The sequence below is a fragment of the Bicyclus anynana genome, chromosome 27 (assembly GCF_947172395.1).
Source record: "Bicyclus anynana chromosome 27, ilBicAnyn1.1, whole genome shotgun sequence".
NCBI lineage: Eukaryota > Metazoa > Arthropoda > Insecta > Lepidoptera > Nymphalidae > Bicyclus > Bicyclus anynana.
Window position 1 is genome coordinate 1,583,100 of NC_069109.1, and position 18,268 is coordinate 1,601,367.

An 18,268-nucleotide genomic window follows, 5' to 3' on the forward strand; every position below is an offset into this window, starting at 1 on the left:
CAGATTAATAGATTGGTACGTGATTATATATGTTCCTTGGCATTTGACGTTTGTGCTCTATGCTATGCCTATGGCTCGTGGAATCTGTGTCGGTCTACGGCTTTATTTGTGGTCTGTGGTCTACGGCTAGTCAATCATTTTACAATTTACTGTTTTTTAATTTTTATTAAAACAAATTAAAGCTAACGTTATAAACTCACATTCTACTGTTTCTTGGAGAGTTGGATTGGATAAAAATACAAAGTTTCATACATATCTTGGTCCCGACGTGGTTACACTTAATGAATTACCTGATTCGTACATAGACCATGTTTAAACCTCTGAACTTTGAATTTATTTACATGGTACAGTAATTCGTGCAGTAAATTCGACCTAAATCTTATATCACATTTATTTAGCTAAAACTGATTCTGGAGCTAATCAGCACATCTATGTATACCACCTTACGGATTCATTCTCAGCATAGATCTAAGTATATACTCCAGTGTTTAGGTTCACACTTACCGTAATCCAAATAATATTTACTCTCTACGAGATCATAGCAATATGGAGCTTGGTACCTACACTGGCGTAGGACAAGAGACAAGAAAAACATCAACAGCTAAAGTAAGTTTGCTTTTAAATGTAACTCCAGTAAACTCTTATTGTTTGGCCAGTTCGTTGATGACACTCCCATGATATGCGAGCGACGGGGGGATAGACTGCGCAGGTGTGAAATCGTGAGTGCGGGGAAGTGAGGTGCATCAGTCGTGGGTTGTCTATTCATCACTACACACCCCCGGGCCTGCGCGGACCATCAAGAGTGTTACGAACGAACTTGTGATTGTAGCGTGTGGGGGCCACAGGCGTCAACCAAGTGCGGCTAGTCCATATATGTATGAAAACTACAGGAAATATGCCGGCAGCGGGGTTTTGTGCGGGAGCCCTTACATGTTGCTGAATAAAAAAATCAGTGTCACATGGGTGGGCTTAGTATACATGCTACGCAGTTATTTGATTGGATTATGGTCCAGACCAGAGACTGATCTCTTGTAGACAAGGAAAGAGAAAAAAAATCTGGGTAGTTTGTGAGAGCATGGAAGTTCTTTTTGATATCTATGCGTTCTTTTTGATATCTATGCTTCTTCTTGGTTATACTTGATCTTTGCTTTTTTAATCTCCCTTGGGAAACTTCGGGTGGAATTATGAAAATCAAGCCTGTTACTCGTGAATGTAGCTTATAATGATGAAAGAAAAATGTGGTTTAGTCGTTTTTAAGTTAAAACAGAACTACAAATATACAAAAATTGTAATCTTACCTCTTAATATTAGATAAAATAAATTGATATAAGGATATGATGTATACAAGAATAGTTTCTGATCTCAAAACATTCTAAATTCAAACAAACTTACTATTTTCCAGTCAGTACCTAATCTGTGCTACTTACTGAGGGTAGTATGTACGTACAGCCCGTGTGGATTAAGTTGACACCTGACTCAAATGATGTATGTACTGTGTTATTTGGTTGTGTGTGGTAGCCAGGTGTCAAGTTAATGCATACGAGTATTAATTTGGATCGACCTCCACTACTAGAACTGGTAGTAGATTGGCAGTACAAGAAAATGTAAAATATGTTTTTTTTTATTCTTTACAAGTTAGCCCTTGACTACAATCTCACCTGTTGGTAAGTGATGATGCAAGCAAAGATGTAAGCGGGCTAAGTTGTTAGGAGGAGGATGAAAATCTAAACCCCTTTTGGTTTTTCGCTTGGCGGTACGTCTTTCCGGTAGGGTGGTAACTAGCCACGGCCAAAGCCTCCCACCAGCCAGACCTGGACCAATTAAGAATAACTAGACAAGGATTGAACCCAGGGCCTCCGTCTTCTAAAACCACAGCGTATACCACTAAACCACGGAGACGGCCAAAAATATATAAACTTACCTCATGGTCATTTATTCCACTGTTTATGTTTTTACTTTTGTTGTCTTGTTTATGATAAAAATGTTGATGAATAACACAAATCACTCATTGTTGACTCATTATCTGGTGCAGTAAAGACGATCTGTATATATTATTTCTTTTCAATATAAGTTATTTATTAGTATATTTTGATGTGTATTTTATTCAATATTGTAGGTATTTGTGTAATATTGTTTATGTATTAGGATGTATTTGTATGTATGTGTATTACTAATACTATGGTTATTTTTCTTTTACGCCACCTGCTGATGTCCTTAAGTTTTCCTAAACCGAAGGTTGCCTGGAAGAAATCGCTACTTAGCGATAAGGCCGCCTTTTGTATGCTGATCTCTTCTTAATTTGTTTTTTATTTCACTTGTTTTTGTCTTTGTGGTGTGCAAATAAAGTATATTTATCTTATTTATCTTACAAATATGAATGTTCCACAGTTCTGCTTGACATGCCTAGCGACAGACTGCAGGCTGTATCCATTCAGACAAAACAGTTTGGGAGAGGCCTACCAACACTTGACTGGCAATGTGGTATGTTTATTTGAATTTAACTACTCTAAAGGTCATGCAATAATTTAACTTGAACCGATTTAGCTGAAAATTGGCAGGGAGGTTTTTTAGAGCCAGGAGAAGGACATAGGATACTTTTTACTTTTTTTTCACAGGTAGGGTAGGGTAGAGGTAGTTGAAAGTTTACATCGAGTTTCACGCGGACGAAGTCGCGGGCGTCCGCTAGTTATTAATATAAGTAAATTAATATTAGTTCGTAAATACGAAATGAAATGGGCCGGGCAAGTGTTGTACGATGACGTCACGTACAATATCGCGACCGTTAGCGGGAATCGATATTTATGCGAACTTTGGATGCATGCAAAATCATAACTATTTGGTATTTTTAAATAAAACAAAAACTAATATATAAAAGCTCTAATGTAACGTAGTTTCAAGTGATTTTTAACCGACTTCCTAAAAGGAGGAGGTTCTACGTTCGGCTGTATGTATGTTTTTTTTTTTTTTTGTATACCTAATGACAATCTCCATTACAGTGATGATGATTATTTATTATTTATATTTCAGATGTTATACAATATGAAGTTTGTGCCACAGTTTTGTACGGAATGCACACAAAGACTGATCAACTGTCGCAAATTCAGGAACAAGAGCTTGAGGAGTTACGACCTATTGTTGGAATTGTATGAAAAAAATCAAGTGGTGAGTATGAATTTCCATTTCTGTATATAAATTTTAGTGTTAGTGTTTTTTTACCTAAATCCTCAGATTTTTTACTGATTTTTTCTCATAGTGTGGGGTATACTTGGATAGGTCTTTGAAAGATATTAGGGGTCTTCTATAACTATTTTTCTTTTTATGGTTCCTTCTCTACATGCAAAGTCAGGATGATTTTTTATCTTTATTGATATTTTTGTGCATGAAATAAAGATTTAAAGTGCTAATTTTATACATACAATGTTTTTTTTTTCGCTTTTAAGTTTATTTTTGTGATTTTGAAGTCGGTTAAATTTTTTTGTTAAAAAGATTTTATTAAATCGTAAATTAAACATTTTTGTTTAAACATACTAAATCTCACTCATTGTTGCATTGTTGATTTTAGTTAACCACAGAGGACATAAAAAGTATCGACCGAACTAAACACCGTCTCACATCAGATATAGTAAAAACATCACATGAACCTGATCACTGTGACTTATATCTAGTGCACACTAAACAGAATTCAAAAATAAACGAAGATGTCAAAATTGAAGTGAAAATTGTAGAAAGTGCACCCATTCTGGCAAGCATAGACGAAACATCAAAAGTAACAATCAACGTGGAACCAAAGGAAGAAACATTGGTAGCTGTCAAAAGTGATGATGAGTTTCTAATCGATGATATTGATAATGATACAGATTTTCTTTACAAAAATGATGGAGAAATAACAAGTAATACAATTAAAATTGATGAGTTTTCCACTAATGTGAATGATACAGAGGAATTTGACGATACAGATAATTGGGACTTCATGAAAAACAGTGAAAGCGATGGTGACATTGTTGACAATCGAAAAGTTAAAAACAATACAAAAACAAAAAGAAAAGTGGTAGCTAAAAAGGAAAAATCACCGCCCAAACCAAAAAAACCGAGGGCAAGAGTCAAAAAGGAGGCTGTAAAGACAACTAAAACAGAGAATTTGGATTATTTGAAACAATTTTTAGTGACAAAATTGAGTCATGAAGAACAATTAGCCGATATACACAAAAGAAAAGAAACTGATAATTTTAAAAACTCTCCATACAAATGTATGAAATGTTTCAAAGGATTTTGTAATGTCACAACTTATGATACTCACATGGAAAAACATACTAATGTAAGTACATTATTATATAAATGTGGTAAATTGAAAATTACAGCCGAGGAGATATTGCAGCTCGAGCCTTGGCGAGAGCTATAGTAAGGAAGCATAAGCTGTAATTATCAAAGCATACGTATGTCATACGACGTTTTATAACACATTTGCGATGAAACACACTTTCTGAAAAGGAATTTCATCTTTGCCTGTTTTCCATACGATGACATTTTGATACGCTTGTCATTTTTGCACAGATAGCGAAGTGCGTGCGTTTTTTAGGCAAATGCACCAAAAACAGCCAGTATTACTAATAAATTAAATTAATATTTAATGTAATTTATTTATTGATTATTTTTTTTTTTTTTATTATTTACAAGTTAGCCCTTCACTACAATCTCACCTGATGGTAAGTGATGATGCAGTCTAAGATGGAAGCGGGCTAACTTGTTAGGAGGAGGATGAAAATCCACACCCCTTTCGGTTTCTACACGGCATCGTACCGGAACGCTAAATCGCTTGACGGTACGTCTTTGCCGGTAGGGTGGTAACTAGCCACGGCCGAAGCCTCCCACCAGCCAGACCTGGACAAATTAAGAAAATCTCAATCTGCCCAGCCGGGGATCGAACCCAGGACCTCCGTCTTGTATATCCACCGCGCATACCATTGCGCCACGGAGGCCGTCAAAACATTCTACCTTGAGTTTTTATAGAATTTCTTTTTACCTATAGTATTACGAAGTCGTGATAGCTCAGTGGCTCTCTGCCTTCGATTCCGGAGGTTTTGGGTTCGAATCCGGTCTGGGGCATGCACCTGCAACTTTTCTGTTGTGTGCATTTTAAGAAATTAAATATCACGTGTCTCAAACGGTGAAGGAAAGCATCGTGAGAAAAACAGGATATTTTTTTTGTTATAGACAATAGACTTAACATGAGGTAGACTTGTTCTATGAATTCTTACCATAATACCTAATTTAGTAATAAATACACTTCACATTATAAATTCATATATAAATCACACTATATATCTTTACATCTGTAGATTAATTGGTACTTAATTATTATTTTTAAATATATTTGCTGCTTCTAATTGAATTTAATTCACTTGAATTTGTTCTCATTTTTATTATTATTTTTTTTTATGTTAGCTGTGACGTCACACGGGTCTCAGCTGAAAATCAGCGCCGTGTGTTATGCTTGTGTATAGTACACGGCATATGCTGAGCTGTAAACCCTTTCTTTTTTAAGGGTTACAGACAGACATGCTGTTTTTAGTTAAGGATACTGTTTCTAATATACTGTGTGATACTTGTTTGTAACTTTTAAATTTGAATAAATTTATTTTCTTTCTTTCTTTCTAATTTATTTCCAGAAATTTGGCCAATTTGTGTGCGAAGTATGCGGGATCCACATAAAAAGCAACCATAGACTACGGAACCACGTGGTCAAGAACCACAGCATGCGGTACAGCTGTTACAGTTGTCCACTTGTCACTAACCATAAGTGAGTATTCTTAACGTTGAGCTGCGCAATACAAGATTTTAGGTATCAGCGGTAACGTAAGGGAGCGGCGGCAAGGTATCGCCACGCGCGCCTTTATACGACCTCGCAGCTTATTTCGGAGACGACATATTGTTCCTACGTAAATATAAACTGACAAATATGAACTGGGTTCAAACTGAAAATCAGTGCTGCATACTTTTTTAAGTATTTACAATTCTATTAAGTAAATCCGTCAGTGATGGGGTCCCCAAGGAAAACTTTCTTTAATTTCTTCTTGAGAACTCCTTCACTGATCTCCCTTTCTTTTTTGAGCCACTCAATTTTATTATATATTTTAGGTACCATGTAGCCGGTAGTTCTTTCACCATAGTAATTATTGGCTATTGGCATGATATATTTTTTTTTTCTGTTATTTCTTAGAGATTTTACGAACTGTATAGGTTTTTTATACTTATATGTGTAGTAATTTTCTTTAGAAACTAGATATTCAATTTTAACGTCTATCGGTAAAATCTTAAATTCTTTAAACAAATCTTTTTTGTGTAGGATGTATGTGGGAAAATGCTGAGTTAGGGCCTTTTTCTAGGTTATGCGACATATTGCAGGGCATTCTTCTTTTATTGTTCTAGCTATAAGCTATATATTTATATTTGTATATTTTATATTGTTTTATGTTTATATTGTAATAATTCTACCTAAAAATAAAGATATTTCTTTCTTTCTTTTCTTTATTTACAAATGAGCATGTGGGAGACATAACATTCCGAAGGACCACTATAAAAGTGAATAAATATTATGACCATGTGACTATGAGTGCAATACAGGTCCTTTTATAATTGGTCTGAGTTTGATAATGATGATGATGATGATGATGATGATGATGATGATGATGAAAAGAATTCGTTATTGTAGAGCTATTTTAAAAAAGCATTGCTTCTTGTGTACCAATTGCATGTGTTATTGACAGCCGTGTGGCGCAGTGGGTAGTGACCCTGCTTTCTGCATCCACGGCCGTGGGTTCGATTCCCACAACTGGAAAATATTTGTGTGATGAGCATGGGTTTTTTCCAGTGTCTGTGTGTATTTATACATTATATAAGTATTTATATGTAGTATATAATTGTATATGAATATTATAATATCAACTATCTTAGCACCCATAACAAGCTACTCTGTATGCTTACTTTGGGGCTAGATAGTGATGTGTTTTGTTTAAGTATATTTATTATATTATATTATATATTTATTATTTGCAGGGAATCAGCTCAGAACCACGAGCGTTGGCACAACGGAGCCAAGTTCAAATGCCAACATTGCAATGAGGAGTACAGGTCAGTCAATTACCTGCCTTGGTGCAGTGCCTTCGAACCATGAGTACTTGGGTTCTGTAAAAAATTTTCAAATCCAATCAAATTAATCTATAGAGTTCTCTAAGAGATTTTCAAATAAAATCAAAATAATGTATTAGGTTCTCTAAGAGATTTTCAAATCAAATCCAAATAGTCTATAAAGTTCTCTAAGAGATTTTCAAACCAAATCAAAACAATCTATAAGGTTCTCTAAGAGAGAGATATTTTCAAATCAAATCAAAATAATCTATAGAGTTCTCTAAGAGATTTTCAAATCAAATCAATAAAATCTATAGAGTTCTCTAAGAGATTTTCAAATCAAATAAAAATAATCTATAGAGTTCTCTAAGAGATTTTCAAATCAAATAAAAATAATCTATAGAGTTCTCTAAGAGATTTTCAAATCAAATAAAAATAATCTATAGAGTTCTCTAAGAGATTTTCAAATAAAATCAAAATAATGTATGAGGTTCTCTAAGAGATTTTCAAATCAAATCCAAATAGTCTATAAAGTTCTCTAAGAGATTTTCAAACCAAATCAAAACAATCTATAAGGTTCTCTAAGAGAGAGATATTTTCAAATCAAATCAAAATAATCTATAGAGTTCTCTAAGAGATTTTCAAATCAAATCAATAAAATCTATAGAGTTCTCTAAGAGATTTTCAAATCAAATCAATAAAATCTATAGAGTTCTCTAAGAGATTTTCAAATCAAATAAAAATAATCTATAGAGTTCTCTAAGAGATTTTCAAATCTAATAAAAATAATCTATAGAGTTCTCTAAGAGATTTTCAAATCTAATCAAAATAATCATAATTCTCTTAATTCTCTGTGTGTGTGAAGTCTGCCAATTGGGCCAGTGTGGTGGACTATTGGCCTAACCCCTCTCATTCTGAGAGGAGACTCGTGCTCAGTGGGATGAATATGATTGATGAGTATATATATGTTTCCAGTAAGAAGACCTCCTACCTGTCTCACCTCCGTATATGGCACCCCTCCGATGTGGTCTGCACTCTCTGCGGGTTCTCCTTCATCAACGAGAGAGGTCTGCGGATGCACATCAACTTCAAGCATCGCTTCGACGACTTGCAGGTCACTCATACTGCTTTTTTTGTTTTTTTAACCGAATTAAAAAAAAATTATGTCAGCTCTGAGGCACGAATGGAGTTTCCTCCAGATCAACTGTCTAAATAGTGTATGTTGTCCCGCAGCATACACTATGTACGTCTCAATAGTTAGTCATGAGCTTGTTCTTGCAACGCGGCACAATCTACATTGCTAAGCGGCGGCGCGGCGCGCAGCAGCTCGCATCGCGCGCTGGGAGAGGGGTTGAATGGTGCGTGCAAAGCGCGATGCGAGCGGTTGCGCGCCCGTGGATCGTGCAGCGTTACAAAACACCAGCTCATGACTAAGGGCCCCGTATGTGTTCGAAACTAGACGGGCATACACCGACGTTGCATTAAGTGAGTTTTAGCCGTGTTTCATAATCAATTAATATGAATAACACTCACGATAGTTTAAATTCTAAAATACTAGTCATCGATCTCCTATTAAAAAGTGGACGCACAATCAGCGACCAAAAAACGTCTCCACTCAATGAGTGCCAAACACAACTTCTTGGCACTCAATTCAAGTAGTCGCATTTGCAAATTCAACCTTAAACTCAATACTTAAGGTTGAATTTGCTCTTAATTTGTGATTTTGTTGAATATTGGACTATATTTGGAGACCTTAAGGTATAATTTTCTTTACCAATAATTCTAAAACTGTCAAAGCAAAATTGGCCAGTTTTTAAGTGAAATTTTCTACATGATTGTGCGTACTTTTATTATAAGAGGTCAATGTTACTAATACATAATGTAACTTGTGCCCTTTACAACGTTTTAGAACGCCTCTGGACCGCTCTGCGAGCCGTGCAACATACGTTTTGCTTCACACACTGCTTACAAACAACATCTGGATGTCTCTCCCAAACACTCGGACGGATCGTAAGTTTATTTATAGTAATAGTATTATATATTTTTTTTTATTCTTTACAAGTTAGTCCTTGACTACAATCTCACCTGATGGTAAGTGATGATGCAGTCTAAGATGGAAGCGGGCTATTGTTAGGAGGAGGATGAAAATCCACACCCCTTTCGGTTTCTACACGACATCGTACCGGAACGCTAAATCGCTTGGCGGTACGTCTTTGAGGGTAGGGGTATCGATCATTGCGGACCAACGACGTCACTAGTTCGTGCCATTTTATATGGGGCGTTTTCCAGGGATCCGCGGCAGTGCCGCAAATCTGACCCTTTAAATCCCTGTAGCTCCGAAAGTAATGATCGCAGATATCCTGTTACTTTTACAAAATTGCTTTACTATTAGTATACTCTTCATTTATATACAAAAAAAAACTGTCATCATTCCTATTTAACGTGTTATTATTCGGTATATTATAATCTATCGGAAAACCGTTAAATTGGTTAAAAATCATATCCTATTAATATTATAAACGCGAAAGTTTGTTTGGATCTTTGTTACTCTATAACGCCGCTACTACTGAAGCGATTTAGCTGAAATTTGGAATGGAAATAGATTTCACTCTGGATTGACACATAGGCTACTTTTTATCCCGAAAAAATCCATGGTTTTCCGAGATTTGCGAAAACTGATGATTTTGATGATATGAATGTTTGTTACTCTTTCACGCCTCGACTACTGAACCGAATTAGCTGAAATTTGGTATTGAGATATATTATAGTCTGGATTAACACATAGGCTACTTTTTATCCCGAAAAATCCATGGTTCCCGAGGTGAAAAAATAAATTCCACGCGGACGAAGTCGCGGGCGTCCGCTAGTAATTAATAATTAAAAAAAACCTACTGTTTATCTAAAACCTTTTAAAAAAGTGTCAACTAGCCTATTATTTTTTTTTATTTAGAACATCATCTATCATATCTATCATAAGTATCATTGTGATGTTAGTCATCTATCATATGACTAACATCACAATGAATGCGCTAACTAAGAAAAACTCGAGACTCGTGCTCAACAATGAGCCGAACATTGATGATGATGATGTTTTTCCACAGAGCGTTGCAACGCAACACTCCAAAAATAAGGCACGGCAAACGAAAACAATACGGCACCAAGACTAAAGAGGACATAGAGACTGTGGACTGTGAACAGGTGAGCTTAATTAAATTAATAATATCAACTAATTTATAAGATCGGACTAACTTACCTAGTGACGTCTGATCCCCAATTGTGTTCCGTGATCTCGTCCTCACTTTTATACTATGTAGTATGCACTCTGTGCTACCGCGCTGTCACAATATTCAAAGCAAAGACTATTAAAAAAACATTAATACTATTTTTAAGCTGTCAATCACCGTTGTCTGTGGTCTGACAATCCGCCATCTTTGCTTGTCACCTGTCAATGTCATTATTTCAAAGAACACTACACAACTTTCACTTGGGAAGAGCTATAGAGATAGTCTATAGAACAAATTTCTATCCAATGAGCCATTACTGTGTGGCCTATGATGGGTAGTGTTGGGACTCAGTGAGGTCGAGATCACTTCACACAATTGGGGATCTAATAACCATTCGCTGCCCGCGAGTATTGTATCGGTGAGCCCGTCTGCGTTGAAGAAGCCGACAGTCAGGGAATGAGGTTTTAATCCACCGTTGTGAGCCATTTAAAAAATCTATATTCCTCTATCGCGCGGAGCATAATACTGTGCTCGCCTATTGCCCTTAGTTTACTAGGATATGATGGGCGACCGGTCGTCCATTTAGGAGTCAAGAGGATGTTGTATAATTAAAAAACATACATACAGCCGAACATAAAACTTCCTCCTTTTTGGAAGTCGGTTAAAAATACTAAGCGGCATATGCTAGTATTTAGCATATGCCGCGCAGTTTCACACGAGTAGTTCTTAATACTGTCAATATAGTGATGAAATATAGCCTGTGACATTCGCAAATAATGTAGCTTTCTATTGGTGAAAGAATTTTCAAAATCGGTTCAGTAGATCTAGAGATTTCTCCCAATAATGCCAAAAACTTTGCCTCTTCATAGTAGACTAAAGGTCTTTACACACGACGATATGAGGATGTGCGGTTCTGATGAGCGCGTCTACTGCGCGTTTTTTTTTATTCAATGACAAGTTAAAACTTGATTGAGACTCTCCTGATATTAAGTGATATTTAAAATCATTATAAGCCTAAAATAGAATAGGTCTCACTTAGAAGAGGGACGAATTTATTCGACGCAGACTTTAGACATTTCTACGCGACATCATACCGGTACGCTAAATCACTTAGCGGTACGTTTTTGCCAGTAGGGCGCCAATTAGCTACTACCAGTAGTCCAATGTCTACTACCACATCAATCCTGCGTTAATTTGGAAAATATAAAATCCAAAAATAAACAGAGACACTGAACTCGATTCAGTTTGGTCAGCTGACAATCGGCAAGCTTGGCAAGTTCGTTGACACTCTCATGATATGCGGGCGACGGGAGGAAAGAACTGCGAAGTCGTGCGCGTGGGGCACAGGGGAGGGCTGTGCGGGTATGTAGTCGAGCGCGCAGGGCATCGCTACCTCCCTCCCGATCCACGCGGACCATAGGGAGCGTAACAAACGAATCTACCAACTATGCCATAGATGTCAAAAATTCAGTCGTCAGCGCTTTTTCCATTCCAAAACTACATTACATGCTTAAATAAGATTTGGCTTCAAAAAACATCGTTTTTTTTAATTTCCACAGTGCGGCGCACAATTCAAAGGCTTCAAACTGTACGCATACCACTTCAAGCGGTTCCACCCGGACAAGAAGCGCACGCAGTATCCGCCCAACTCGCCGCAGCGGTTCTTGTGCGACCAGTGTGGGAGGTCTTTTAAGGTGAGTAGTCAACTTTACTGAGGTCTGTCTCTTTTTTTTTTGTTAAATCTCTAAAATATAAATTTTTTAAAATAATGCATCTTTGATGTGGGTTCAATTGTTTTGTTAAAATTATTTATTTTTTCTGTTTTTAGTGTGTTTTTGTAGCAATCAGTAGATTTTATTTTTCTGTTTTTAGTAATTAATTTTTTTTTTTTGTTTAAATTATTTATTTCTTCTGTTCTTAGTGTGTTCCAGCATAATAAGTTTAAGTAAATAGTAAGTTCCAGACCTTAAACGCCACACTATGGGCAATTTCATTCACCTATATTTCGATAATTTTGATTTTTGCAAAAAAATAATACTGAACCGATTTTTGTGAAAATTAAATAGGACCAATCTGGCAACTTTTTCAAACAAAAAAAGTATACTTTTTCAAAATAAATGACGATGAAAGTAACAAACATAAAAAAGTGTTTTTTGACGGCCTCCGTGGCGCAGTGGTGTGCGCGGTGGATTTACAAAACAAAGGTCCTAGGTTCGATCCCCGGCTATCATAATTTATATTTCAAAATTTAACACTAACAACAATTACGTAAATTTATATAATAATCAATAGTTACCAATAAAAAAATACTCCAACTTATTTCTTTAGCTTTTGTAAACAGTTTTTAAAACATTTCAAAACATAAGACGCCATTTTTCTTGAATAACATTGAAAGTTACTGATGCGACGGTTCGTGTCATACTGCCTCGAGAATGTATTCGTTTTTGAATTTTGTATTTGGAGCGGCTACGACACCGTCGTTCCGTGCGCTCCATCTGCCTATTATGTTATTGTTATATTTATATTTTTATTGTGTCGCTCAATTTTGTGTTAATAATTAGTTTTAGTTTTTCTTTTTTTATTCTTTACAAGTTAGCCCTTGACCAACCATCTCAGCTAATGGTAAGTGATGATGTAATCTAATATGAAAGCGAGCTAACTTGTTAGAAGGAGGATGAAAATCCACACCCCTTTCGGTTTCTACACAACATCGTACCGGAACGCTAAATCGCTTGGCGGTACGTCTTTGTCGGTAGGGTGGTAACTAGCCACCCTCCGGAATCGGAGGCAGAGGTCATATCCATTTACTTAACAACTTATTTTTTTATTTGGGACAACCTTGAAAAAGGATTCTGCTCAGCATTGTGCTGCGTGTACCAAGCAAATGTATGGACACACTGACAGAAAAAAAAAACTTTGGCAAAGGCCTCCTCCCAGAGGCGGATTGTCCGTAAGGCAAACTAGGCAAGTGCCTAGGGGCGTGCAGTTACAAGGGGCGCGCGAGCCTAGAATTATTGAATAAATAAAGAAAATGACACATCGACGATTAAGAACTATAATCTATATCTGTATTGATTTATTGACAACATACCATCATCTGTCAAAACACTTTAAGACCTATTTCCCAGAGCTGAGAGGAATCATGAATTTCGATGTTAGTTCTGTCTTCCCTCTTGATTTCTTCACAGTAATAAAGTCATATTTCATTCGCGCATTAGCGTAAGTACAAGAGTCCTGATCTACTAAAGTCTAGGGTTTGACGATACAATGTCATCGTAATTGCAAGAACAACTAGTTAACATTTATAGTATTTTGAAGGCTATTTATGGCCATTCTTCTTCTTTTCTTCCTGGGCCTTATCCGCACTTGGCCACTAAGGTTTGGCCGTTGTACGTAGTATTTATGGCCATATGTACAGGGGCACTGATAAAGTGATTGCCTAGGGCGCTCTGGACCTTTAATCCGCTACTGCCTCCTCCATTTCCTTCCATTTGGGTCGTTTCAACATCTTTCTTGTCCATGCCTCCCCTGCTACTGGAACTGCCTCGGTTAATTTTGCTATTTCTTGGGTACCAATATACAGTAGTTTTATTCCATTTTTCTGTTCCTATTATTGATTAATCTGTAATTTTCTGTTTCCAGCACCGTTGCGCTCTACGAGACCACATGCTGACTCACTCTGGCAAGAAGGAGTTCCAATGCGACATATGCAACAGAAAGTACTACCTCAAGACCAACCTCATCACACATTTGAAGTCCCACAACGAAGTCCAACCAACCTACCCGTGTCCCATATGTGGGAAGAACTTCACCAACAAAGCCAACACCAATCGACATATATGGGTAATTCAAAATTTATTTATTTCAATAGGCTACTTGCCTCTTTTGTAAACAGTGTTTAAACTGAATTATGGAAGTATTAAAAGGTATATTTTATATTGTCCCGTCAATAATATACCAGTAAAAAATTTAATATAAATGAAAAATCTACGTAAAAATTTTGCCGCCGAAACATGACACATTAGCAAGTGACGTCATTCATAAAGATAACAGCGTGATTGACGTTTGCAGTGATGTGATTTATCACGTCACCGCAAGCGCCATTCACAAACCGATGCTTTGTAGCGAATGACGTCACAGTTTATGATTGGCGTTACAATTTTGTTGTTTGTTTTGTTGTACCAGTAGTTCCTGAGATAAGCGCGTTCAACCAAACAAACGAACAAACTCTTCAGCTTTATAATATTAGTATAGATTCAAGTTTTTTTTTTTTAAGTTAGCACTTGACTACACACAGTCTTGACTAGCGTCTACGTAAGTACGCCATCTATTGGCGGTCTAGTGAACAACCTAAACATTTTTTTTTTGTATAGACCCACAAGGACCTCAAGCCGTTCAAGTGTCACGCGTGCGACAAGACGTACGTGAACGCTTCCGCGCGTCGCAGCCACGTGCTGCACGCGCACCTCAAGCAGCCGTGGCCCAAGAAGAGTCGTGGCCCGCGCGTGCGCGCCAGCCGCGCCAGGCACACCAAGGAGGCCGTCTGCGGGACCATATGGCCCAAGGTGACCTTTGTTTATTGATATTATCAGTTCATTATAATTACTCCACTTCCATTCCCCTTAATACCCTTTCATTCCCCTTATTTCCCTTCCATTCTCCTTGTCATGACCCTTGATCCCTCACATTCTCGTTGCTTCCCTCCATTCTCCTTGCTTCCCTTCTATTTACCTTGATCCCTTTCATTCCCCTCTAGGCACACCATCGACTTATGGCCCAAGGTAACCTTTCGTTTATAAGTATAATCAGTCACCCCCTCGCACCGCTTCCATTCTCCTTGCTCTCCTTCCATTATTCTTGCTTACTTTCATTTCCCTTGCTCCCCTTTCATTCTCTTTGCTTTCTTGCCATTTCCCTTGATCCCTTTCATTCCCCATTGCGAGGCAGACCAAAGACACCGTCTATGGAACCATATGGCCTAAGGTAGCCTTTGTTAGTAATACTTGGCTCCCTCGCACCCCCTCGCTGCTCTCTACAATATCAAGCAGCCGTGGCCCAAGAAGAGTCGTGGCCCGCGCGTGCGCGCCAGCCGCACGAGGCACACCAAGGAGGCCGTCTGCGGGACCATATGGCCCAAGGTGACCTTTGTTTATTAATATTATTAGTTCATTATAATGCTCCCCTTCCATTCCCCTTACTTCTCTTTCATTCCCCTTATTTCCCTTTCATTCCCCTTATTTCCCTTTCATTCCCCTTATTTCCCTTTCATTCCCCTTATTTCCCTTCCATTCTCCTTATTTTCCTTCTATTTACCTTGACCCCTTCCATTCCCCAAGGAAGCCATCTTCTTCTATCATCTTTCTTTTTCATCAAGCCTTTGTTTATTAGTTCACTATGCTTGCTCCTCTTCTATTCTCCTAGCTCCCCTTTCATCATTCTTGCTTCCTTGTCATTTCCTTTGATCCTTTACATTCTCCTTGCTCCCCTTTAATTATTCTGTCTTCCCGTCCATTCCCTTTGCTATTATTTCGTTATTTATGCTCAGAGCGGGCGAGGCACGCCAAGTTAGTAATACTTACCTATCCCGCACCACCTCTTTCTCTTTCTCCCTCTCTTTCTCTATCTATAAGTAAAATTAGTCAGTTGTATAGATTAGTTTATAATTATTGTTTAAATTTGTTATTTTCATTTAATTTCAGGGTGAACGTGCGGCTGGAATGGCGACCATGCAGGAGTTTCAAGGATAAAATTGTTTAATCAATTTCTCAGACCAATTATAGAAGGACCTGTATCGCACTCATAGTCATAAACAAAATTGTCTGTCATTTTCTGAAGAAAACGAGCTTAGATTTGGTACATTTCTTATACTAAACTAGAAGTTTTTGCCCGTTTTTTACACAATTCAATTACACAAAAAGGTATTTTTACGGAGCTCTTTAACCGACGAACACGATTACAACTATGAAACATCGATTCTATAGACACAGTTTTTATAATCGCATTAGAATCGTTGATCATATACTTTGACAGAAAAGTTACGTCTAGCGAGGCAGGTCCTATACAATAATTGGTCTGAGATCAATTTCGAAGAGACACGCGACTCGAATCCTGTATATATTTATATGTAAAACTTCCATATAGTAAATATAACTGAGAAGTAATTATTATGTAAAAAATGTATTGTATAAATGTAATGTAGGTGAAATAAAAAAATCGCTTTAACTTTAAGGCTGCTCTTGCAAACGAAATACTCTTATAATATAATAAATCTCATTTACCTGTTTTGTATATTTATCTTGTAAGCCTGAGATGCGACCAAACGACATATATCGTGAAGATAAATAAACAGTTTTGATCGTGCCGCGATGCAAGAACCAGCTCATGACTAAGGGCCTCGTATGGGTTCGAAACTAGTTGGGCATACACCGACGTTGCATTACGTGAGTTTAGCCGTGTTTCATAATCAATTAATATGAATAACACTCACGATAATTTAAATTCTAAAATAAATAAACAAACGTCAACCAATAGCGGTGCAACCGGAAATATCGCTATCTCTTTCATTGCGTTGGGGACGAAAGAGATGGGACAGAGACAACTCCGCCATTGTTGGTCATTTCTCTTTATGATATATGTCGTTGGTCGCATGCTAGGCCTGCAGTAAAGTATTAATTTTATATATGATCCGTGATAGCCCAGTGGATATGACCTCTGCCTCTGATTTCGGAGGGTGTGGGTTCAAATCCAGTCCGGGGCATGCACCTCCAACTTTTCAGTTGTGTGCATTTTAAGAAATTAAATATCACGTGTCTCAAACAGCGAAGGAAAAACATCGTGAGGAAACCTGCATACCAGAGAATTATCTTAATTCTCTGTGTGTGTGAAGTCTGCCAATCCGCATTGGGCCAGCGTGGTGGACTATTGGCCTAACCCCTCTCATTTTGCGGAGACTCGAGCTCAGCAGTGAGCCAAATATGGGTTGATAATGATGATAATGATGACTCTTTCTGCCAGAACTATAATTGTTAAGGTTATCTGCTTCGAGGCGGGTAATGGTCGCCCTAAGCCGGATTTATATTTATCTGACGTTTCGTTTCGTGATGCATTAGAACAGTATCGGTATCTTACATTTTGTATGCGAAACATCAAAAGCCATCGCAACACCTTTTTTTTAAATTCTTTACAAGTTGGCCCTTGATTACAATCTCACCTGATGGTAAGTGATGATGCAGTCTAAGATGGAAGCGGGCTAACTTGTTAGGAGGAGGATGAAATTCCACGTACCGGAACGCTAAATCGCTTGGCGGTACGTCTTTGCCGGTAGGGTGGTAACTAGCCACGGCCGAAGCCTCTCACCAGCCAGACCCAGACCAATTAAGAAAATCTCAATCGGCCCAGCCGAGGATCGAACCCAGGACCTCCGTTTTGTAAATACACCGCGCATACCACTGCGCCACGGAGGCCGTCAATACATTGCCATACAAAATATATGATACCGATTCTGTTCTGATGAGTCACGACACGACACGTCAGATAAATGTAAATCCGGCTTAAGTGAACACTGAATATATATACTACGTAATAAAAAGTAAGACTGGAACTTGTAAATAATAATGTGGATAGTGAAAATTTGAGATTAAGTATCGATACAATATAACTTAGATGTATGAACTGTTATGTAAAATAAATGCAAGTACATCATTTTAAAACTGTATTTCTTTTTGTGTTGAGTAAGTGCCGATGGCTCCATGTGAGACCACTACGGCGTCACCGGGGGGTTTGGGCGGGCGCAGAAGCATCGCCTGATGAGACCCGAAGACTGAAATATAGTTAGAGGACGGAACGGCTCTCTAAGGGCGTCTCCTATGAGACTCGGACCTCGGCTTAGAGGGCCATTCGGGAGGGTGTAACCGTGAGCT

General features: G+C 37.7%; 1 protein-coding gene across 1 annotated transcript; it reads left to right on the forward strand.

Annotated features, from left to right (window-relative positions):
- Positions 1–98: 98 nt before the first annotated feature.
- LOC112056427 (zinc finger protein 37) lies at positions 99–17,031 on the forward strand. The gene is made up of 13 exons (XM_052890314.1): positions 99–606; positions 2,389–2,481; positions 3,028–3,162; positions 3,563–4,315; positions 5,667–5,797; positions 7,054–7,128; positions 8,101–8,239; positions 9,035–9,135; positions 10,227–10,323; positions 11,909–12,043; positions 13,992–14,192; positions 14,723–14,914; positions 16,049–17,031. Exons 1-13 carry the CDS (start codon positions 547–549, stop codon positions 16,094–16,096), a joined length of 2,160 nt encoding a protein of 719 aa, XP_052746274.1. The 5' UTR covers positions 99–546; the 3' UTR covers positions 16,097–17,031.
- The last annotated feature ends 1,237 nt before the right edge of the window (positions 17,032–18,268 follow it).